The sequence below is a fragment of the Bombina bombina genome, chromosome 5, assembly GCF_027579735.1.
Source record: "Bombina bombina isolate aBomBom1 chromosome 5, aBomBom1.pri, whole genome shotgun sequence".
NCBI lineage: Eukaryota > Metazoa > Chordata > Amphibia > Anura > Bombinatoridae > Bombina > Bombina bombina.
Window position 1 is genome coordinate 703177389 of NC_069503.1, and position 25869 is coordinate 703203257.

General features: G+C 36.8%; 1 protein-coding gene across 1 annotated transcript in view; it reads left to right on the forward strand.

Moving 5' to 3' along the window:
• Positions 1-25869, forward strand: part of LOC128661600 (collagen alpha-1(XXI) chain-like) — a 173039-nt gene that overhangs the window by 110559 nt on the left and 36611 nt on the right. Inside the window, exons 21-22 of the mRNA XM_053715836.1 lie at positions 4695-4739; positions 4832-4864. Of these exons, the coding sequence (XP_053571811.1) occupies positions 4695-4739; positions 4832-4864 (78 nt within the window). The remainder of the gene's footprint in view (positions 1-4694; positions 4740-4831; positions 4865-25869) is intronic.

A 25869-nucleotide genomic window follows, 5' to 3' on the forward strand; every position in this document is an offset into this window, starting at 1 on the left:
CCCCTAACCTGCCGCCCCCGACATCGCTGCAACCTACATTATATTATTAACCCCTAATCTGCTGCTCCAGACACCGCCACCACCTACATTATACTTATGAACCCCTAATCTGATGCCCCCAACATCGCCGAACTCTACATTATATTTATTAACCCCTAATCTGCCGCCCCCAACGTCGCCGCCACTATATTAAATGTATTAACCCCTAAACCAAAATCTAACCCTAAACCTAACCCCCCCTAACTGAAATATAATTTTAATACATCTAAATAAAATTACTATCATTAACTAAATTATTCCTATTTAAAACTAAATACTTACCTGTAAAATAAACCCTAAGATAGCTACAATATAACTAATAGTTACATTGTAGCTATCTTAGGGTTTTTTTTATTTTACAGGCAACTTTGTATTTATTTTAACTAGGTACAATAGTTATTAAATAGTTATTAACTATTTAATAATGACCTAGTTAAAATAAAGACAAATTTACCTGTAAAATAAAACCTAACCTATGTTACAATTACACCTAACACTACACTATAATTAAATTAATTTCCTAAACTTAATACAATTAATTACAATTTAAATAAATTATCTAAAGTACGAAAAAAAACACTAAATTACAGAAAATAATAAAATAATTACAAGAATTTTAAACTAATAACACTTACTCTAATCCCCCTGACAAAATAAAAAAGCCCCCCAAAATAAAAAAAAAGCCCTACCCTACACTAAATTACAAATAGCCCTTAAAAGGACCTTTTGCGGGGCATTGCCCCAAAGTAATCAGCTCTTTTACCTGTAAAAAAAAAGTACAAATACCCCCCAACATTAAAACCCACCTCCCACACAACCAACCCTACTCTAAAACCCACCCAATCCCCCCTTAAAAAAAAACCTTGAAGATCACCCTACCTTGAGAAGTCTTCACCCAACCGGGCCAAAGTCCTCCATGAAGCCGGCAGAAGTGGTCCTCCAGACGGGCAGAAGTGGTCCTCCAGATGGGCAGAAGTCTTCATCCGGGTGGTATCTTCTATCTTCATCCATCCGGCGCGGAGCGGCTCCATCTTCAAGACATCTGACGCGGAACATCCTCTTTTAACAACATCCGACGACTGAATGAAGGTTCCTTTAAATGACATCATCCAAGATGGTGTCCCTTCAATTCCGAGTGGCTGATAGAATTCTATCAGCCAATCGGAATTAAGGTAGAAAAAATCCTATTGGCTGATGCAAGTTCAATCAAGCTTCGTGGAGGACTTCGGCCCGGTTGGGTGAAGACTTCTCAAGGTAGGGTGATCTTCAAGGGGTTAGTGTTATGTTTTTTTAAGGGGGGATTGGGTGGGTTTTAGAGTAGGGTTGGTTGTGTGGGTGGTGGGTTTTAATGTTGGGGCGGTATTTGTACTTTTTTTTTTTACAGGTAAAAGAGCTTATTACTTTGGGGCAATGCCCCGCAAAAGGCCCTTTTAAGGGTATTTCTAATTTAGTGTAGGGTAGGGCTTTTTTTTTATTTTGGGGGGCTTTTTTATTTTGTTAGGGGGATTAGAGTAGGTGTAATTAGTTTAAAATTCTTGTAATTATTTTATTATTTTTTGTAATTTAGTGTTTGTTTTTTTCGCACTTTAGATAATTTATTTAAATTGTAATTAATTTAGTTTAGGTAATTAATTTAATTATAGTGTAGTGTTAGGTGTAACATAGGTTAGGTTATATTTTACAGGTAAATTTATCTTTATTTTAACTAGGTAGTTATTAAATAGTTAATAACTATTTAATAACTATTGTACCTAGTTAAAATAAATACAAAGTTGCCTGTAAAATAAAAATAAACCCTAAGATAGCTACAATGTAACTATTAGTTATATTGTAGCTATCTTAGGGTTTATTTTACAGGTAAGTATTTAGTTTTAAATAGGAATAATTTAGTTAATGATAGTAATTTTATTTAGATTTATTAAATTATATTTCAGTTAGGGGGGGTTAGGTTTAGGGTTAGAATTAGGTTTAGGGGTTAATACATTTAATATAGTGGCGGCGACGTTGGGGGCGGCAGATTAGGGGTTAATAAATGTAGGTAGGTGTCGGCAATGTTAAGGCAGGCAGATTATGGGTTAATAATATTTAACTAGTGTTTGCGATGCAGGAGTGCAGCGGTTTAGGGGTTAATATGTTTATTATAGTGGCGGCGATGTCCGGTCGGCAGATTAGCAGATTAGGGGTTAAAATTTTTATTTTAGTGTTTGCAATGTGGGGGGGCCTCGGTTTAGCGGTTAATAGGTAGTTTATGGGTGTTAGTGTACATTTTAGCACTTTAGTTAAGAGTTTTATGCTACGGCGTTTTAGTGTAAAACTCTTAACTACTGACTTTTAAATGCGGTATTGCAGGCTTGACAGGAGAGACTCTACCCCTCACTTTTGGTTAGACTAGTAATGCCGGCGTTATGCAAGTCCCATTGAAAATATAGGATATGCAATTGACGTAAGTGGATTTGCGGTATTCCGAGTCTGGCCAAAAAAGTGAGCAATGAGCCTGTCATTTCAAGACTCGTAATACCAGCGGGCGTTAAAAAGCAGCGTTGGGACCTCTCAACGCTGCTTTTTAACCATAACGCACAACTCGCAATTTAGCCGTTTGTTTGCATTATTTTTACTACTTATTGCAACCCAAAAATGAATATTCTATAGTACACACATACATTATATATATATATATATATATATATATATTATGCTTGCAATATTTTTTAATTTAATCTCTATATGCTTTTCCCTGTTACTCATCTCTCCAAATACAGGGACACTTTACTCCATAACATTCTGTCATTCATGTAAAAGGCTAATAGCTTAAAAAGTTGATTTCCCCAAAATAAATTACTTTAAAAATGCCACAAAAAAATAAAAAGTTACGTTACACCCTGACAAAAAAAAAACAACAAAAAAAACAAATAGCTAAAAAAGGCCTAAAACCTAGGGGGGCAGCAGAGGTTTGAGTGCCTAGGGCAGCACAAAACCTAAATACGCCAATGCATTTGAGCTTTCTATTTTATATTTTAATGCATATAGATTCTGCATACAGCAGTGTATTTAGGCTTCTCATTTTATTAATTCTGATTATGCTTTGACAGTTTGTGTGTAACTTTAAAGGGACAGTCAACACCACAATTTTAGTTGTTTTCAAAGATAGATAATCCCTTAATTACCGATTCCCCAGTTTTGCATAACCAACACAGTTATATTTATACACGTTTTACCTCTGTAATTACCTTGTATCTAAGCCTCAGCAGACTGCCCCCTTATTTTAGTTCTTTTGATAGACTTGCATTTTAGTCAATCAGAGCTGTCAACATGGTAAATTCACGTGCATGAGCTCAATGTTATCTATATAAAACACGTGAACTTATGCCCTCTAGTGGTGAAAAACTATCAAAATGCATTAAGAAGGTCTAAGAAATTAGCATATGAACCTTCTAGGTTTAGCTTTCAACTAATAAAATAAAAGTATATTGGGGTTCGATTTTGTGTATGTATGTGTATTTTTTTTTACAAATTACATTGTATTTTTTCAATTTAAAATAAAACTGACAACTTCAGATTCCCAGAGAGCTTATTTACTTTCTATGAGCCCAATGATCAAAGATTTTCTAGTTTGGACAAAAATTTTAGTGCAGACTTTACAGCGGCTGAACTCACTGAATTCTATAAGAAATAGGTGTAACTTGGAAGTCCCAGAGAGATGAGAGATGCCTTCCACAAAAAGTATCAAGGTTCTATGGATAGAGAATTTCACAAGGGGGATTAACGTTAACAGGAGAGCACCTGGGACTGATATAAAGTATCAATACAAATTAAACTGAAATGTTTTCACTACAATTTAACTTGATAGCTAAATAAGTGTATTGTGAATTTTGAGAACCTGCATACAGCTGGCTTGATGAATTAGTGAGACCAACTTGTGTAAAATGCTTAAAGCATTTAATAAGAATTGTAAGAGAGCTTAAGACCCTGGGAACTCTCCTGTTCCTTCCACTTTCAGAAGCTTTCATATTTTATTTTACAATTGAGCAATTACAAAGTGCAATGTCATTTTTAAAAGATACACAGAAATATACAAAGTATAATCCTAATTTATTAAAGTAACACAGAAACTTTCAAAGCATAATCAGAAATTATGAGATCTCTGCTGTATACAGAATATAAATGCATTAAAATACAAAATAGAAAGTGCTAATCATAAATGTAGTTAAACATGACCCAATCTGAAGTGTAAAGTAATATAAAATGTAAAGCACAACATTTAATTGTAACATCTCTCTCATATTATGTAGTGATATACTGCACAGGGGTTGTCTTTCCTTCACACACAAAAATGCAGGAAATACTCCTTAGATAAGTATAGCAAAATTTGCCTCTCTAGAATCTTGTGAGAGATCTTGCAGTGCTGGAGGATAATTTTATTCCCTCTCATCTCAGTGGAGATCTTTATAGGAGGCATCTCTTATAGCTCTGGTTCCTCCTTTTTTCTTCAGCCCCTGTGAAGTCTGCACTATAATTTCTTTCCAAGCAGGAAAATCTTTTATCATTAGGCCCTTAGAATGAAAAAACATGTAAAGGCAGTAGCCCACCTTGTACAGACAAATTCTCTGTGCCTATATATTGGAAATTATTATTATTATCACCATCTTTTTTCACAGGGTGAAAAGGGAGAAGCAGGATATCCAGGAACTCCTGGAATAAGGGTAGATATTTTTTTTATTGCCTGAATATTAATATATAATTTGAAAATTATATGTGATATTACTGATATGTTCATTTTATTTAATATACCAAGGGTGAAGGAGGAAGTAAAGGAGCCAGAGGAGAGGTAAGGGCTACATTTTAATATCTCATTAACAATTTTTGTCAGAGAATTCACTATTACCATTTTATGTTACCAAATATATAATCTGTTGTAGAAAGAGCCCTCTCATACGTGTAATGGGCCTTGAATGTAATGCTGAGAGATGTTAATGGGTTTCAGATATCTATACAGTAAGAGTTTACTATTTATGGAAACGCAATCACAGGGTGTAATTACCTACTGGAAAAATCTCTCACAGCCAAGTTATTGTTTAAATATTTTATGACAAATGGGTTAGATTGTCCTTAAAGGGAAAACTTCAAAGTCAACATTAAAGTTTCAGGATTCGAAGAGAATGTGCCATTTTAAATAACTTTGCAATTCACTTCTATTATCTATTGTACTTTGTTCTCTTGGTATCCTTTATTGAAAACCATTCCTAAGTAGGTTCAGGAGCAGCAATGCACTACTGGGAGCTAGCTGGTGATTGGTGGCTGCACAAATATGTTTCTTGTTGTTGGCTCAACTAATTTGTTTGTGAGCTCCCAGAAGTGTTTTGCTGCTCATTTAACAAAGGATAGCAAAATAATGAAGTAAATTTGATATTATAAGTTAATTGGAAAGTTACTTAAAATTGTATGCTCTATCTAATTTATGGAAAAAAATGGGTTTCATGTCCCTTTAACAGTTTGGCATCTCACTTAAAAGGGACTCTGTACTAAATTATGTCATGCACCTGAAATATAATTTTTGCATGAAAGTAGCATGCTATTAAAGATATTTAAATTGACACTATCACAGCCAGATTAGTTGTGTACTTCCTACTAAAACTCATTGGCTGATAATCAATTTCCTGTTAATGTTTACTAGTTGATAGGTACTTCCTGCTAATGGACAGGAAGTACCTATAAGTCAATGACCAGTAAGTACATAAATACTACTTTTATATAAGTTTACATTTAAATTATTTATTTTTTCTTAAATTCAAGTAATTTAAAATAAATTCAAAGGATGCACATACATGCATCAAGTGCTGTTCAGTGTCACTATTTGTGTGCTGTCCAGGGAAATTCATGTTCCTACCTGCACACCCTGCAGCATGTATAACTCATAAAGTGTCACTTTATTTTAATACACTACTCTGATACGCCCCCTTCTTGTAACGTTTCACAAAAATAAAAGACTCATTCAACAAAGATTTCCCCACTATCTGGATCAAGGATATTTTTAAAATAATATACCTGCTTTAGCTGTGCTCATACATTACATTATTTGTATAAATACACAAGATATGTGTATAGGGTTGTCACCTTGGCCATGTTTTCCTGGCACCTATGAGTTACACATGCTACAGGTAAGCAGGGAGGAACATGTATTGTGCTGTTCATCAGCACTATTCATGTGATGTCCAGAGGCACAATATATGTTCCGCCCACCTTACCCTGCAGCATGTGTAATTTATAAGTGTCCAGGAAAACATGACCGAGGTGGCAACCCTAGGGTTGCCACCTCAGCCATATTTTCCTGGACACTTATGAGTTACACATGGTGCAGGGAGGAACATGTATTGTGTTTCTGGACAGCACTATTCATATTCCTCCCTGCAAACCCTGCAGCATGTGTAACTTATAACTGTTCTGTATTTTAAGGGACGGGTGGCAACCCTAGGCAACTCTATATGTGTAGCCCAAAGATCTTTAAATTATCTCAGGGTTGGTCTTAATTAATTAATTAATTGTTTTCAACAGTACACATAAAGTATAAATATTTAAACCCATTCCAATGCATTAGAATTCCAGTGCAAAATGAGAGCATGTCAGTTTAGGTAACATTGCTTTGCTTTTTAGACACCCCAATAGATTTGAACAACCTCTGTTCGAATAAATAAAACAACTTACATTTGTAAAAGATACAACAGGAAAAAGGTTATGAACCAAATATTGTTATGCTGATTAGTATTGTTGACATTGAACTGGTTTTAACCTCGTAAGGACATATGACGGAATTTTTCCGTCATAAAACAATTGCGCAAACTGAAAGCTGTGTCCTTAAAGGGTTAAACTGGAATATTTTTTTAATAAATGTCATATTTAATAGACGGGAGTATTTGGATTCTGACAAAAGTAAAGAGATTTTTTTTTTTTGTTGAATTCTGCACACTGTACACTCCTAAACTCCTATCAGCCCACCTAGGTTTAGTCTTCAACAATTAATAACAAGAGAAGAAAGCAGAAATGATAATAAAAGTAAATTGAAAACGTTGTTTAAAATTGCTTGCTCTATCTAAATCATGAAAAACATTTTTTTTACTTTACTGTCTCTTTAATACACACAAAAAAATGTTGACTCATTCATGCAATTAAAACTATTAAAAGTGAGGGAAAATGCTTCAAAAAGTTCAAATTTTTCACTAATTAAATAGGAAAGGCTTTGAAAGTTCACATTTATTCAATACCTATTTAGCAATGCCCTTGTCAGTTGATTGGATCAATCAACTGACAAGTCAACCGAAAAGTAGTAAATCTTCCCTTATTGTTGAACAATCCTTAAACATTTAAATGACCAATAACTTTTTTAGTGACAAAAGATTTTTCTGAATTTTTTTTTGTCTGTGTACATATCTAACAGTTTTATAACTGAAACTACCACTAGGTGGCAATATTTATTGAAAAAAGTATCTGTGTATCTTGTATCTCCACTATATAGTGGAATAAATTCTATTAAACACATACAGAAAAAAAAAAATAAGGAGTAAGGTGTGAGTGTTAATTGGGGCTATGATGATTAATCTTAAAATTATAATTTATGTGAAAGTAATGACAACATGCACTACTGGAATTTTAAACTATGTGAGATATTGCAGTGACTTCTGGCAACAGGGGTTCCAAAACCCAGTACTAAAATCTACCAACAGACATGGTTTTAGTATTATTGCTGTTCCTGATTATCCTTTTCAAGTAGGGATAATCTTATTATCAAGGACTTAATTACATGAGTCGGTGCACAGATTTACTGAATCTCAGGACTTGCTCTCGGCAGATACTGAGTACAATGCACACAGCCCAGCACTCTTAAACAGAAGGTTTTGAATTTTATTTTATTACAGCCCCACCACTGCTTCCCAAACACTCGAGTCATGCTCATAAGGGTTCCTAAGAACAACATGGGTTAATAATTTAACTTTCCTATCACTCCCACCTGCTCCCCAACTCATCCTGAACCACTTATACAAGTTTGTTTTCAGAACACTGCAGAAAGTGACCACAGAGATGGTGCACACCTGTGCACGCACTAAAGAATGTCATTGTGTGTGTGTGTCTGTCACAATCAGTGAGAGACTGTCAATATGTGTGTGTGAGAGGCAGTTGGTACCATATGGCTTTAGAAGCAAGGTATTGTTGGCATGTGTAAAGGCTATTTGTGACTGTCAGCGCCTCTGTGTGAGACTGTTAGCTTGTGTTTGTGACTTATATCATTTTCAGGTTTCAGTAAATCACTTTCGTTCAGAATGACAATGATTATGCACATTTGTAGTATCTAAAAACTTAAATATTACTATTTCATTTTTTTTCTTATCTAGGGATTACTGAGATATTACTATTGCTTCTTAAAAATATACCTGCAAATTATAAGCTTGAAATGCTTAGCTGATTGAACATTTATGTGTTTCCAGGACTAAGTAGCATTTTATTGGTTTCTATGACTGCTGGTTTAAAGGCACAATTAAAGTCATAATTATCTTCAGTGTATTTACTAACCCATCCACCCAAGGAGCTCCTGATTCCCTGATTCACCTTCTGTACATAGGAGCAGACGTAGTGTCCCTGGGAAGCTAGACCAGCAACATTGTAACAGAGGGAACACTGAGACCAAGCATCATAACTACAGGGGTCTCAGTTGAGACAGGGCCCATCCCTCTAGGGGGCCTATCTATCCAGCCATACAGTATCTTGGTCTCCCCATGTCACTGAAGAAATCACAAAAATATGGTATGATGATTAATGATGCACTTTTTCTGGTAGCACAATATAGCTAATAGGAGTTAGTGGTAATTTGGAAGGGTGCTAATGAAAGGGGCTGCCACAGTCTTAGGTCTGGGCCCAGTGAGGTCTAGTTACACTCCTGTTTGAGACAACCTAGACCCCACTCAAAATGTCCTAAACCTCTTCCAGATTCCATGGCTCTCCCCTAACCAGGCTTTGTCTCTAAAACCCCTAGACACCACCGCTTTGTCCATTGGCTCCACCTCTGGCACCCCAATCCTGGGTTATATTTCAGAATGTGATACATTACATACGTTAGTCAATGTCAGGACGAGAACATGTTTAATGCACCATTACACAAAGGTAGAAGGGATCTTTAATTTACTATGTAAAAGTGAGAGAATTTGTACAAGAGATGATAAAGGTAAACTAGAGTCAGAGGATGACAGAGAGATGAGTTGCTTAAAATGGGTAATAGGCTAAGTAAGGTTCATGTGAGAGGTTGTACTGATTTGCTATACAAGGATCTATTATGTGTCACTACTTAAACTGGAGGCTTTTTTTCCTCATCTTTTTACACCCCATAACTTATTCTGAGAAAGGATTGGATTTAAGAAATAAATAAATAAATTGTCTTATGTGGCAATTGCAAGTGAGTGCCATTTCAGAAAAATGTTATGCTATAAATATACACTAATTAGTGATGGGTCAGAATCAGATAATGAAGTAGGTGGGGAGAGAAATGGAGGACTGTGTGATGTAGACTTTGTGATGTGAACAGCTGTCTGTGAGGTACTCTTTGACATTTGAGCTTTCAAGTGAATGAGGTGGGTGAATCTGTAATAAATGGTGATGCAGAGAGCTGGGAATTTTGTAGTTTTCTAGTAAAACAATGCTTGGTTATTAAACCTATAGTTCCATTCAGCAGTGTGGAAGTCTCCTTGTACTTCAGCAAACTTGGATTACAGATGGTTTCTTATAATTAACTCTTCTTTGACAATCTACTTACAATCAAAAAGGACTTTGTAAATTTCATTTTGCTGTTTTTCAAAATATCTCAAACATATTCAGGGTTAAGCCTCCTTTTCCTGCAATGGTTTTACATCAACACCGCTACTCCAGTTCACCAGCAGGTTAAGAACACCTTGTGTGGCAGGTATCAGTTAAGGAAAGATGCTAAAGCCCCAGGATCCATTGCTTTGCCTGACAGCTAACTCTCATTGGGTTACAATACTGCTCATAGGGGAACAGGCCTGCAGTGTCAGGACTGACCAAGACCTTACACAAAGGGGATGTTTGCATACTGTCTCAATTAACCTGCTTCATTTTGTTTATATATATATATATTCTGGCAGAAACTTATCTTTCAAATTGTATTTAACTTCTTATAAAAAATATCAACTCCTCTAAGATTAACTTCTAAATACCAGTATATGAGCTAATTTTAAAGGGACAGGAAACCCCAAAATGTTCTTTCAAGATTTGGATAAAATATTAAATTTTAAACAACTTTCCAATTTACTTCTATTATCAAATTTGCTTCATTTTTTTTTTTTTTTGGTCCTTTGCTGAAGGAACAGCATTTCACTACTGGCAGCTAGCTGAACACAGCTTGTTAACCAATCACAAGAGACATATGTGTGCAGGCACCAATCAGCAACTAACTCCCACTAGGATATGTGCTTATTCTTTTTCAACAAGGAATACAAAAGAATGAAGCACATTTGAAAATAGAAATTTAAATGTGTCTTCAAATTACATGCTCTATCTAAATCCTGCAAGTTTAATTTGACTTTCCTATCCCTTTAAGTTGCACTAGTACATTTTAGTATCTTTGCTCTAGACTGCCAATTGCAACATTGTTGCAAGTGAAAAATATTATTGTTTCTTTTACATCTGCAGTTGAGGTTCTGACTCTAACCACTAAAGGGAGTTAGATAGTCAAGAATAAATAGGAATCATTCCTTCCAAAATAACCAAGCATCACTTACTTTTAGGAAGAAAATGGACCTAGCAGAAAGGGCAGCACACATAATTGCTCTTTCACAAAGAGTTGATCAATAATCACAAGGTTTAAAAGATCTTCAATCTGAAAACCAAAATCTTAAAAACATTATTAGACTCATTGGCTGTAAGAAGTAATACAGCTGACGCACCTGAATCTTCTGTAAGTCCTTCTTAAAAGTTTAGTGGGGACAGAAGCCATTCAGAGAATTAACAATTGATTCCTTCTTGCTATGTACTCTGAAACCAAAGACATACCCCTCAGATCCCATCAAAGTCTGTACAGCAAATTCTTACCTACGTGGTGAACCTAGAGCTTGGACAAATACGTATCTAGAATATAATGATCTTGTTCTAGACTCCCTTGGAATCTTTCATTGATGACCCAAATAAGCAAATTATTGCAGAAACGTTCAATTAAACAAGGAAAAGATAAGTTGAAGGCTACATAGCATAATTTAAAAGATGGTCCAGGTACACCTTTTGGAATAATATCTGTCAATGAAATCAGTTCCGCTTATGACTATCTTGGGCTTTAAAAGACAAATTGACAAGAACTGAAATGCCATCATCTTTGGAAGATCAAATGAAACTGTCAATAAATATTGATAGACATCTCAGGGAAAGAAGAATAGAACGTTACAATAATGACAACTATCATAAAACATTTCCTACATCCTACTTAACTCCTGATTGGAGTAGCCATGCAGTAGAACCTATGGACATATGTGCTGCAAGAGGACATTCAGCACCCCAGGAAAAATCCAGACTTTTAAGAATCTTAATGTATGTAGCTGAAAAGAACATGTCCTATCGAACTGTCCTAATCTGAAAAAACAGAAATTAGGTATGGAATAATTTTTTTTTCCTAAATACTATCTACAAATAGTTATACGTCTTACTGTATCCCATCTTCATCCTTACAGTGGGATCACAATTGTATTCAAGTTGACTATTATTGACACAGGTGCTTGAAAACTTTTCATTGATTCAAGTTTAGATTCTCAAAAAAAAAAATGTAACCCAGTGTCTATAAGTTATTGATGGTTCTCCAATTTCATCCGGACCAATTACCCAGCATACAATTCCCCTTCAAGTTACCACTAATGATGGTCATCATGAATATATAACTTTTGATGTTGTACCTTCACCTCTATTTCCTATTATATTAGGTATTACTTGGCTAAAATTATATCAACCCCATAATCAGTGGAATCCTTTCTCTATCTCTTTTAAGCCTTTCTATTGCTCACAAACTTGTCTCCCCTACTCTCCTATACTAACAACTGTCAAATCAGTAATTCCCACTTGTTACTCTGAGTTCTCAGATGGTTTTGATAAAAAGGAAGCAGAGAATCTGCCCCCACATAGGTCTGCAGTGTTAGGACTGACCAAGACCTTACACAAAGGTAAAGTATGCATACTTTCTTAATTAACGTGCTTCAGATTGTTTTGAGATATATATATATATATATATATATATATATGCAATCGCATGCAAACAATACACAGCAAAATATAGTTGAGGACCTTGTAATCAACATTTCTTCTATAGAACTTGATCCTTTGACCACCTCAGTCTTACAGAAAGGGCTTTCTTTTATTCCTACAGTAGGTCCAAATTTCTTTAAAATTGAAGCAGATTTACAAAGATTCTTTAGGAATCTTAGATTTAAAGCCTTTTTTGCCTCCCTCAGGAAAGTAAACATGAAGCATTTGTTGATACTTTAAATCAATTTCATACACAGGTTCAAAGTTTAAGACTGAAAAGTACAGCGCATGCACCGGTAACTAATAACACGGTGGAATCTTTTATTACATTAGTTAACAAAGACTTTGAAAAATTAAGAAATAAGGGAGTGAAAATGGGTACCCCTAACTTGACTTGGCTGAAAGGAGGGCTCTTGATTGTTTCAAGTCCAGAAAAGATCTGGTTATCAACCCGGCAGATTTGGTCATTATGGATAAACACCAATATATGACAGAAGTTCAGAGTCAGCTAGATGTCGCAGAGAATTATTTAAAATTGACATTTAATCCCACTACAAAATTCCAGACATATATACAATCTATAGTCGATATGGCCTTAGATCAGTGTATTATTACTAAGAAACAAGCACACTTTTTAATTCTGAAAGACACCGTTATACCAGTTATTTACTGCTTACCTAAAATACATAAATGTCTCAATAATCCCCCGGGTAGGCCAATTGTGGCCAGTACTAATTCTATTTTTCAACCAATTTCAATTTTCCTTGATAAATTATTACGGCCACTGTTGGATAATGTACCCTCGTATTTAGAAGACACTTCAGACTTTTTGCGACAAATTGAAAATCTGCAGTTAGATAGGGATTCTATTCTTGTAACTCTTGATATTAAATCCCTATATACATCTATACCACATCAAGAGGGTTTGAAATGTATAGGGGAGCAACTAAATAGAATGGCTCTCTACTCACCCAGGGAATGCATGTTCATTATGGATTTACTTGAAACAGTGCTGACAAGGAACTATTTTCTGTTTGAAGACTCATTTTATTTGCAAACTAAGGGTACGGCTATGGGGGCCAACATGGCCCCCACATACGCATCCCTATATGTACATGAATTTGAGAATAATTATCTTTATACTAATGAAACCTTTAAGAAACATTGCAAATTTTGGAAAAGGTATATTGATGATGTTTTTATGATTTGGACAGGGGACAACACCTCCCTAATGGCCTTTTTCAATTAACTTAATTCATTTGATTCAAACCTTCAATTTACCATGAATTTTGATTCATATACTCAAAATTTTCTGGATATCAATGTTTCATTGAGAGATGGTTCCTTGTCGACAGATGTGTTCAGGAAAGACACAGATAGGAATAACCTTTTGTTTTTTTCTAGTTTCCATCCTCCACAAACAATTAGGAGCCTTCCTTTCAGCCAACTTTTATGGGCTAAGCGAATTGTTAATAATGAGACACGTCTGACTGAACAATTTCAAGATTTCTTTTGCAGATTTGAAAGCAGGGGCTATCCAGTTGATTTATTACAAACCCACAAATTAAAAGTGCATTCAATTCCCTGTGCTAATCTAATTCAGAAAAAAATCCACGCAGAGGACACTGAATGATAGGAATCCCTTTGTGGTACCATATGGGTATCATATTCCACCTTTAAAAAGGATATTAAAAAAACACTGGTTTTTGCTATCAGAAGATAAAATCTTAGCTAATACTTTTAAGGATTTTCCTTTATTCTCCTACAAAAGGAATCGGAATTGGAGAGATACCTTGGTTAAGGCTGATGTGGGAACTGGACAGAATAGAGTAGCCGATAGTCCTGCTGTAAATGGCACCTTTCCGTGCAAAAATTGTGCACAGTATAACTCAATTCAACTAGGAGACACTATTACACATCCTAGATCTGCTAAACAGTTGACTATTAGAGGTCATTTTACTTGTGATTCAAACTTCGTGGCCTACGTAATTAAATGTCCATGTGGTCTAGCCTATGTTGGAGAGACCACTAAACCTATTAGAGAAAGGATTAAACAACACAAAACAGCCATAGGTAAACTCGATCCTTCAACCCCTGTAGCCCACCATTTCACTCTCTTAGGTCATAATAAAAGTCAACTTAAATTTCAGGTAGTAGATGGTGTGGAACCTTTAAGGAGAGGTGGGAATAGACAAAAATTATTATTTGAAAAAGAAGCACTATGGATCCAAAAAATGGATTCTATGACTCCCTATGGCTTGAATAGGGAAATTACTTGGGGTACCTTTGTCTAGGGACTGTGGTTTCATCTGTATCCTTCTTTTTGAGAGTATAGCTAATTGTAATGAAGGATTAGTTAGTGTAGTGTGTCCTATGAACTAGGATTTTTAGACATTGGCACTTTATTTTTCCTTTATTCTTTTTTATTTTGCTCCAATAATTTGTTTATTTTCTGTTTTATTTATACTGTAAAGATGTTTGATGCCTCTGATTAGATTTTACATGCCTGTAGAATACTTATGTATCAATATATTGCTTAATTACCTATTTCAGTTATGATATATGCTTGTTTTGATATTAACTACTAGCCATGTAAAATTGTCCGTATTCGGAATATCAGCTGTTATTTTTGCGCATGTCTGCTATGCTCTTGTCATTTGTTGCTGGTATCCGAAGTGGTGACGCTATGTAGGCGTTACCATACACAGTGATTACGCCTTAAAAGGAGGAGGCTTTCCGAATTACATCAAGCCAAGTGGATGGGTGGAGTCTGAAACGCGCATTGCCTGCTGTTGTGGATGTGACATCAGACGCCAATAGAGCCCGATGCTAGCATGCTGGCTTGAATTGCTGACAGTTTGGTACTTGCTGCACTTTGAAATTGCTACAATTGCTACAATCATCTTGCCACGTTTGGATGTCTTCTCCTGACAGTATGTACCGAGTATCCTGAGACCCTGCATGGATTGGGTGAGATCGCTCATAGAGCGCTATTTCAACACAGCTGTTACTCACCGGCGGACTTTGGTCCTGGAGTGCCGGTGTATTTTACATACTTCCTAGCTATACACCGAGGAGAATTGAATATATCCATATGATTCAAGCAATATTCTTTTTTTTTATTATATTATTTTTATTTATTACAAAACATTTGTTACACATACACATGTATTCAGGCAAAAGAATGAAACATACAGTATAGAATCCCTAAAAGCACATTGCTAAACAACAGGTCTTAAGAAGTATAGATGCACCATATTGTCCAGTGGCTAGTACTTATTTCTTGCATACTCCGGCACCGAGGGTAAGCTTAGAATGCAGAAGTGAAAGTCTTTTGGATAACTGTCCTCTGTCGGTGACAGAAAAATCACATAATAGTAATTGTCTAAATTTCTATTTATAAGCCACCACTATAGCCTTACAGCCTGGACCACTTTATTAAGAATATACAAATACATACTAAAATTGGTCTAACAAATGGTTCTATCTGCGGTATATGTGTAAGAACTAACCTATAAATGAAATAAGCATGGTATCCAGTAGTGTAACAACAACAGGAAAACAAAAAACAAATCAAATCAAGACAAAACATGTGTACTCAGTATTAACATGAACCTTCATTTCCTGTGACTTCAGGGGGATTAATCTATGTTGCCATTACCAAATTATATGTAATATACTAATATTGATAATTTAATATTAGGAGACACTAAAGGGTTTGTTGTCTATTCTTTGTTACTGTGTTTGTATGACTCCCATAAAAATAACATATCCTCATATAAATCCAGATTTCCAGCTTGAAGGTAATAAAATCTTTCAAGTATGATATTCTGGTCTACCAGTCTCCTCCAATCATTGGTGCAAGGGGTTTTGGGTGTCTTCCAATATCTGGGTATCATTTGTTTAGCCACATTTACCATTATATGAAATAGTTGCCTCCTTATTTTGCAAGAAATTTGGGGGGGTTTTAGTAGCAGGGTCACTTCTGGGCTATGTATCAATTGAGTGTGCAGGGCTGAATTTATTTCTGTATATATTTTCCCCCAAAACACATTGATCGGGGTGCAGTCCCACCAAATGTGTTTCATGTTTCCTATGTGGTTTCCACATCTCCAGCACAAGTTTGAGCATCTTGTATATATAAATTTGAGTTTAGCAGGGGTCAAATACCACCTCATCATCACTTTGATATTTGTTTCTTTTGTACCAGAGGAATGCGCTGATTTCGTTAAATTTCTAAACCATTTATACCATTCCTCAGATGTTATGTTTATGTTCAATTCCCTTTCCCAGCTCTTCGTGTATGTAGGAAGATTAGGAAATTTATTTTCTAAGACCATTTTATATAGGGTAGAGATTGACTTTTGGGATTTCCTGTTGTGTACGCATGCTTGTTCAAACTGAGTGAGAGGTCTAAGAAGGTCTGGTTTACACCTGTGTGAGTAGATAAAGTGTCTAACTTGGTGGTATCTAAACCAGGAGGAGAAAAATGGGAGTTCAAGATTTTCTATTTGCTGTTTGGTTTTTAGCTTACCCTTCTCTAGAAGGATAAAGATTGGAATCTGGGAGGTATACGCTGGGTTTGGGGGTTGTGTAAGTTTGAGGCCCGGGGGGAATTCCTGGTTAAGTAGAAGTTTTGTGAGTGGGGAGTATCTAGTAGTTATTTTTTTGTATGATTTTAGAATGTGTAGCCAGTCCCTCCAAGTTTCGTTCGATATTGAAAGTGCAGAAAGGGCCTCTTGTTTAAAAGCTGGGATATCCCAGCAGTAACTCCCTATGTTCTCTACACCTGCCATATAGCTTTCTATCTGGGTCCAGCCTTTGGAATTGTCACCCTGGAAGTTGTACCTCTCTGCTATCCTCTGTAGGGAAATTGCCAACTTGTAAGAGCCAATATGTGGCACTCCAAGACCACCCCTAGCCGGGATTGCATACATTGTGCCTTTATTAATTCGTGGAGGCCTACGGTGCCAAATGTAATCGTTCATGATCTTTTGTAAAATATCTATTTCTTTTGAAATGTTTGAGATAGGTACGGTTTGTAACAAATAAAGAGCTTTGGGTAAGAGGACCATTTTGGCAGCCTGGATACGCCCCAGCCAGGAGATGTTCTTCAACAGCCAGGAGGAGGTCAGCGAGTGAAATTCGTTAATCAATTCCCCATAGTTAAGTTTACGTGTACTATTTAAGTTAGGGGTTAGATAGATACCTAAATATCTCAAATATTGTGTTTGGGCTTTCATTGGACATTTGGCTTTAATTGCTTCCAGGGATTGTGTTGTAATATTTATTGGTAGAAATTCTGATTTAGACATGTTAACTGAGAAATTGGAGACCTCACCGAATTGGAATAGTTCTTGCATGGTATGTGTTATAGAGTTTATGGGGTCTAGTAGGGTTAACAACAGATCGTCCGCAAATATTGCTAGTTTGTGTATTCTTGTGCCAACTTTTATTCCATGTATACGAGGATTAGCCCTGATTTTAATGGCGAGGGGTTCAAGGGATAGTATGAACAGTAGTGGGGAGAGGGGGCAGCCCTGTCGCGACCCATTTCTAATTTCAAAGGTATCTGAGAGGGATCCATTTACCCTAACCTGAGCCGTTGGGTTGGAATATAAAGCTAAGATTTTCCTTATGAAGGGGGTAGGGAAGCCAAACCGTCTAAGCGTCTCGTCAAGGTAAGTCCAGTCCAGTCTGTCAAAAGCCTTTTCGGCGTCAGTTGAAAGAAAAATAGCTGGGGAGTCTGTTTTTGTGACATATTCGATTAAGTTAAGAACTTTGAGGGTGTTGTCCTTTGCCTCCCTATTGGGTACAAAGCCTGTCTGATCTTGGTGTATCAATAAAGGTAATATTGTGTTTATACGAGAAGCTAGAATCTTAGCCTATAACTTCAGGTCAGTATTGAGCAGGGATATTGGACGGAAGTTAGCTGGAGTGTCCGGAATTTTCCCTGGTTTTTCCAATACTGTGATATGGGCTTGGAGCATAGTGTCGGGGAAAGGGAGATTATCCGAGATAGAGTTAAATAGTACTGTTAGATGGGGAGCTAATTGTTTAGCAAAGGTTTTATAATAGAGGCCTGAGAAGCCATCTGGCCCTGGTGCTTTATTGGGTTTTAAATGTTTAATAGCCTCCAGTACTTCCTTGGTGGAGATGGGCTGAGCTAGCGTGTCCTTGTGTTCGGGGGATAATTGTGGTAGTATTACTTGGTCTAAGTATTGGTGGCATTTTTGGGAGTGTGTCACATCGTTCCTCTTTGGGAACAAATTATACAGTTTGTGATAGAAGGCCTTAAATTCAGCTGCTATGGTGTGTGTGTCTTCTATATGCTTGCCTGCTTGATTTTTAATCGAGTGTATATACGTATTTCTTGTCTTTTTTTTTAGGGCTCTGGCCAGCCAACGTCCAGATTTATTACCCTCCCTATAAAATGTCTGGTTGAATGTCAGTAGTTGTTGTTGAGTAGCAATTTGAAGCATCTTATTAAGTTGATTCCTTTTAACATTTAAATTATCTAATATTTGGGTGTTGTCTGGGGATTTTTTATGGAGGAAATCTAATCTCGAAATTTCCTTGGCTATGGTCAAATGCTCTTCCCTTTTTAGCTTGGCTAGTTGAGCTTTAAGTTTAATAAGCTCCCCCCTGATAGTGCTTTTGTGAGCTTCCCATATGGTCATAATATTTACATCTGGGGTGACATTGATTGTGAAATATGATTTAATAATTTTTGCTAGATCTTTAACCCTTTTTTTCCCCCTAAGCAAGCACTCATCTAGCCTCCACTGGAAGGGTCTAATGGGGGCTGAAGGCCACATAATTTTACATGAGACCAGGGAGTGGTCTGACCAGGTGGTGTGGATTATATTCGCTTCTTTTATATAGGAAAGAACCATATGGTCAACAAAAATGTAGTCCAACCTAGAATAACACTTTTTTGGACTAGAAAAGAAAGTGAAATCTTTTTTTTGTGGGTTTAAATACCTCCACGTGTCATGCACCCCTAGTGATTTGAAATTCTGCCAAATATTTTCTAGGTGTGGAGTTGTATCCGGGTTGGTACAGTCTAACGTGGGATTGAGGGGAACATTTAAATCTCCGGCCATAACCAGAGAACCTTTGGAATTGTCCAGTATTTTATTAGTGATATGTTGAATAAATCTGTGTTGGTGCCTGTTAGGGGCGTAAAAATGTACTATTGTGATAGGTTTACCAAAAAGGAGTCCCGAAAGACACAAAAATCTACCCTCTTTATCCTGCTCAATATGGGTTTTAGTGAATGGTATAGACTTATGTATTAATATCCCCACTCCATTAATTTTTTTTGAAGGATATGGAAGTGCTGGGGATAGTTTGATGAGAAAAATTTGGGGATATGGTTGGATTTAAAATGGGTTTCTTGAAGTAGTAGGATGTGCCCCCCTTTTTTGTGTAAATCTAAAAGTGCCATTCTACGTTTGTTAGGGCAGTTTAGACCTTTAGTATTTTGTGTGATAACATTTAGCACCTGAGGTGCGTTTCTACTCTTGCATGTCATTGATCAAGTTTCCTACAGCTACTTTCCCACCTGAGTGTCTGCATTTTCCTGACTTACAGTTTAAGTCCAAGAACCTGAAAGTACACAAAAATAAAAATAAAAGAAAAACATAGAAATACCAACATTTTCTAATCTCTTCAAATGAAAGGAGAAATAACATTAGAACATACATCAAGAGAAAAAACATCTCCTAACTGGCTAAGAACAAAATTTAGCAATCAGAGAGTTAAACGTACTCAGTAACTTAGAATCACAATATCATTAGCAATATGTATTATTTATTTATTTTTTTTGTTTTTTTGTTTTGACTAGCTGTTCGACATTTTTGTATTAGGTTTCAAATACAGACCATCAGATGATATGAGTCCCTCAGTTGGGTTTACCATAAAGAGCAGCTCTATGAGTGAGCTGAGATGTGAAAAAAGTCTCATTCACCCCTTTTCGGATACTGCAGCCTGGCTGTTTGTGGTGTTTCTTCTCGTCTTCCTCTGTTGGACCTGCTGCCATTCTTTTCTCTGTGGAAGGGATGTGCCTCCCAGCTCCGCAGTTCGATGCTTCAGGGTGGATTGACTCTCCCCCATCTCTGGAGCTGTGATATCCAGGTCTTTGCAAACAATCGGAATGTCATTTGGGGAAGTGCAGAGGAATCGCCTACCTCTCCACATAATAGACAGCTGGAAGGGAAAGCCCCAACGATATGGGATATTCAGTTTTCGTAGTAGTGTGGTTAGGGGTTTAAGTTCCCTTCTTTTAGTAAGTGTTCTTTGCGAGAGATCTGCGAATAGTTGGAGATCTGCGTTTTCAAATTTGATGGGTTGGTGTTCCCTGGCCAACTTCATGATCTCTTCCTTTATTTGGAAATTTGTGATGCGGACTATGACGTCCCTAGGAGGCTGCGAGTCAGCCGGCCTGGGGCGCAATGCCCGGTGTGCTCTGTCAATGTCAATTTTAATGGGTTCCTCAGATTTTTTTAGGAAATTAAATAGATCTTGTAGGTATTGCTCCAGGTCTGGTGTATTAATGGATTCTGGGATCCCCCTTATTCTGACATTATGTCTACGTGATCTGTTTTCTGCATCATCAATCTTTTCTTCTAAATCATGAATTGCAGTGGCTTGGCCATGTATAATGTTGTGTAGATCAGCAATAGCTAGGGAGTGAGTGTCCTGTGTGTTTTCTACTATTTCCACTCTGTGACCAATATCTGTCATTTCTTTTTTTAATTCGCTGATCTCCTCCTTGATGCAGTCCCTTACTTGAGAAATTAGGTTAGTAAAGTCTTTTTTAGAGGGCAGTGACTCAAATAAGGCTTTGGGAACAGTGATGTTGTCTCTTGTAGCTTCTGCATCAGATTCAGAGGAGGAAGAGGCCTCTGCAAAATCTTGTTCTTCTAAGGCATTTATTGCTGCAGGTTTAGCTTCTAATGTTTTAAAGAAGTTATTTACAGATGGTGTTTTATGGCACTTCTGTTTGGAGCCATTGCCCTTTTTTGATTGCTTTTTAGGAGACATATCTAGCCTCTGTTGTGAGCAGGGGTGTTAGATTTTTAGTGCGTAGTAGATTTGTACGATAGTAAATTTTTTGGCCTCAACTGCGTGTTATCTCTGTCTTGCTTATCTAAAATAGATGCTCATGGTATGATGGGAAGGTCTGAGAGGTATATTGCCATGCAAGGCTAATTTTAGTGTGAGGCCCCAGAGAGAAAGGTGCATAGAGTTGTATTGCTTCTTGATTAGTGAGTATCACTATGTAGCCGCGTGTGCAGCGATAATGGAGGCTGTGATCTATGACCTTATCTTGGTCTCAACATATGCGCTGGAAATTGTGTGGCCGCTTTGTCCCCATCTGTCTCACCTTTTTGACTAGCTCCGGTCTCGGCTCTTCATGTTTTTGAGCGCGATGGGTATAGTGAGCTGCGGGACCGCGTGACCCTGTGATTGCCGAACAGGCCTCTGGTGCTGCAGCCTTAGCCCATCCGTTATTTACCGCTTTCTTGTTCTTATTCACCTTCCTGAGTGTCGGCTGAGCTACTGGTGAGTAGCGTTATATCTGATCGCTGCTGAGGTAGATTTTAAGGGGTTCTTAGCCAGTTTGAGTGCGGGAGCTCTCTCACAACGCAGCCATCTCCTTGGCTGGCTAGCTCCGCCTCCGATTCAAGCAATATTCTATGCATGAACTCTCATCAGTATTGTGTTATGGAACATTATATTGCTACACGTATATGATTGTATGGCATAACATTGCATCTCTATAACTGTCAGCCTACAAACCATATCGCTATTTCTTGCATGAATTGCTACAATTGCATTAACTGCTTTATCTTGCTTGCTCATCTTATTGCTTGCATCTTACGTTACTATACCCATGGTTTTCAACTATAGCCATGGTCTTGGGTTTTGGCTCTTTATTTAGGATTTGACCTCCACAATTTTTATTTTGCTGCTTGATAACTGGGGACGCCCAATATACATATGTGTATATTTTTTTTTGTTTTTTTGCATCTGTGTTTGTTTATGGATTTCAATTAGGATATTTTTCTTTTTATCATGTTTTCTTTCATTAAATCTATATATATATATATTCTGTTAGGATGCCATCTTTCAAACTGTATTTTGCTTCAGGAGGTTTTTAACTCCTCTAAGATGAACTACTAAATACCAGTATAAGAGCAACTTTTAAAATGAAGGTCCATTTTGATGAATTAGTTTCCGGTTTTTAATAAACCTATTAAAAACAAGGGCACTTTAATTCATCAAAATTGACATTTCACTGTTTTCTTCAAAAACTTACTTTTTAATCCTGAATGCCGCTCCAGCGATTCCCCTGGCCGTCGGAAGCCTCTGCAGATGTGACAATCACAGCTTCCCTCCCTGGGGAATCTTGGCCTGATGCAACGCTGTGATTTTGGACCCACGAAGACGGCTTGCGACGGGCGGAGGAAGTGCTGGAGAGGCTGTCAGTATTAAAAGGTAAGTTTTTGAAGAAAACAGTGAAATGTCAATTTTGATGAATTAAAGTGCCCTTGTTTTTAATTAAAAAGCAGACACTAATTCATCTCTCTCTCTATCTCTTTCTCTCTCTCTCTCTCGCTCTCTCTTTCTCTTTCTCTCTCTCTCTTTCTCTCTCTCTTTCTCTCTCTTTCTTTTTCTCTCTCTCTTTCTCTTTCTTTCTCTCTTTCTCTCTCTCTTTCTCTCTCTCTTTCTCTCTCTCTTTCTCTCTCTCTCTCTCTCGAGGTCGGGTTGTACCTGATCATCGCGCTGCTGTTACAATTGCGGAGGTGCGCATGCGAGATTGGGTGGGTGCGCGTGCGAAGGTCTATTCTCTGCTGTGCACTGCTTAAACTACGGAGGTGCGCGTGCGAGGTCAATCTAAGGCCAAGTGTGTTTGTCTCTACTGCGCATGAAGGCTTCAGACAAACACACTTGGCTTTTTATAATATAGGATATATTATATATAAAACCATGTAAAGTTACATATTCTAGCTACAAAAAAACAAAAAATACATACAAGGAAAAAAATAATGATAGGGAACATTGATGGTAAACGAATGACCTATTTTTGTATTTATTTGAACCAAAATTACCTCTCTGCAGCATAGGGGTTGATTTATCAAAGGCTTTGCAAGCCTTTCGACCCACTACGGCTGCAGGTTCTCACAAGAGAACCTGCACACCGTATTTAACAAGCAGCGGTCATCAAACCACTGCTTCCCTAATCTTTTGCCACCTCTAAATTGGCGAAATTCAATCTCTGCTGTCTAGTCTGACCAGGAAGATTGACAGCTCCTGCCCACGCACAGCCAATAACACGCGGGCAGGAGATGTCAATCTGCCCGGTCGGTATTGCACACGGGGAATTCTGCCCACCAGAGGTGAGCTTTGGCAGACATGGGCGCGTATGTGCGCCCCTGTCCGCCTTAGCTTGATAAATCGCCCTCTAAGTCTGCTACTTCTGATTTAGGAGAAAGCAGAGGAGCTACAGGCAGTCAGGGGGTCTGTCATTGGGGCCCTTCATTGTAATGAAGTACTGAAGTGCACCGTCTGTAAGTTATTGTCAAGATGAAATAGTGAAAGACTACTGTATATAACTGGCACTTAGAGCTGAATTGGCAGATGAGTGTGTTTGTTTCCTAACGCTGCAGTTTGCACGAGTGATGTGGAGGGTGGGGCATGTTATTATTTTTCTCCCTTTTCTTATATTTAAGCAAAAGCACCTATTTCTGTCTGTGTTTTGATGCTAATAAGCTAACACTGATATTATTATGTATGGGGCATTTTATTTTTTTTGGCCCTTCCCATTGGAAAGAAATCAGCCAGTGAGCCATAATTTCAGTTGTAAACAGACATACAGTATGTTTCCTGTTGGCTTCAAAGTCAAAACACACAGCTTTAACTTAAAGTGAATGTAAAGTTTAATGAATAAGTGCCGGTATCTAAAAATACTCTTAACAACAGCTTCTTTTTAAAAAATACTTAACTTTGTTTTATGGAAAACAAACCGGCGATCCTCCGCCCGTAGCACCTGCTGTAGTAAGCAGATTGATGATGAATCTGGGTTCCTCCAATCATTGCATTGCCTCACGAGCTGGACGCCAAAGGGGGAACACAATGATTGGAGGAAGTTGGATTTGTCATCGATCTGCTAACTATAACAGGAGCTGCAGGCGGAGGATCGCTGGTTTGTTTTCCATAAGCTTTAATGTAAATTTTAATAAATGAAAGTGCCCCTGTTTTTAAGAGTATTTTTAGATACTGGACACTTATTCATTCAACTTTACATTCACTTTAATATTTATTTTTTTACAACAAAAAATATAACACATATAAATAGTAGTCTTTCATATGTATGATAGAATATTTTTCAATGTCCCTTAAAGCCATTAGCTTAAAACTCCCCTTTAACCCCTTGGATGCCAGATATTGCTGCAGAATCAATGGATTGCAGCCAAGAGGCCAAGAGGTCTTCTTTTAGTACTGCATAAACACACATTTCCAAAGTGTATGTAATTGAGGATTGAAAGCAGAAGTTTTATGAGGTGCAAATGTTTTCAAAAAACACTTGGCAAGCTATCAATGAAACTCAGTGCTTGAAATGTTATATTCTTTTTCCTAATCTTAACAGCTGAATTGCAGTACATATAATGGAGCCTATAGTGTCTAGCATTGAATTAGTTAATCAGTTAAAAAGAATTCTGTTTTTCAACTTATACTACTTTTAATGATTAAGGGAAAATTTGTGAAATATCTTTGCAAATCTGATGACATTTGGTTTAAATAGCACCTGAAAGTGTATAGAATATAGTTACCTTTCCATCAATTAGCAAACTTTTTTTGCCAGGAATATTTGAACTTTGTATTTAACTTTGGTGCGCATATCCTTACATTTTGTTGTCCCTTTAAATCAGAGGAAAATGACCCATGAATGGTGTTTGCATTTACAGGGCCAGTCATATACCTTGAGAGTATGGAAAACCATCATTTGTGGTCCATCACATAGGAATTTATCACTATACAAAATTAGATGTTGCAGGGTTATAGTACAGAGCTGTATTTGTTATGTTTTTCAGAAGTTTCTGAGACCCATTAACTACTGGAACATATGCCTCTTTGTTTGAGTACGATCTCTCAGGGTCCAGTATTAAAATATCCATGGAATACATTATTTATTTCTTCAACCTAGCAATTCTAAACACATTTAGTAAAAGGCACATTAAAGAAATGGGAGTGTTTGCATTCATACATCATTAATTAATGTACAACATGCAGATTAAAAAAATAGATAACTATAAGTTAAATCAATCTTTTTATGCTTTAATTTAAAAAGGAGATTAAAGTCAACAGATTTCTCTCTAGTATATATACATTTTTAATAATAATAATAATAATAATTTTGAAGAAAAAAGGTTAAAGGGGCACGAAATCTCACATTTTCTTTCATGATTCAGATAGAGCATACAATTTTAAACAACTTCCAATTTACTTCTATTATCAAATTTGCTTCATTCTCTTGGTGTC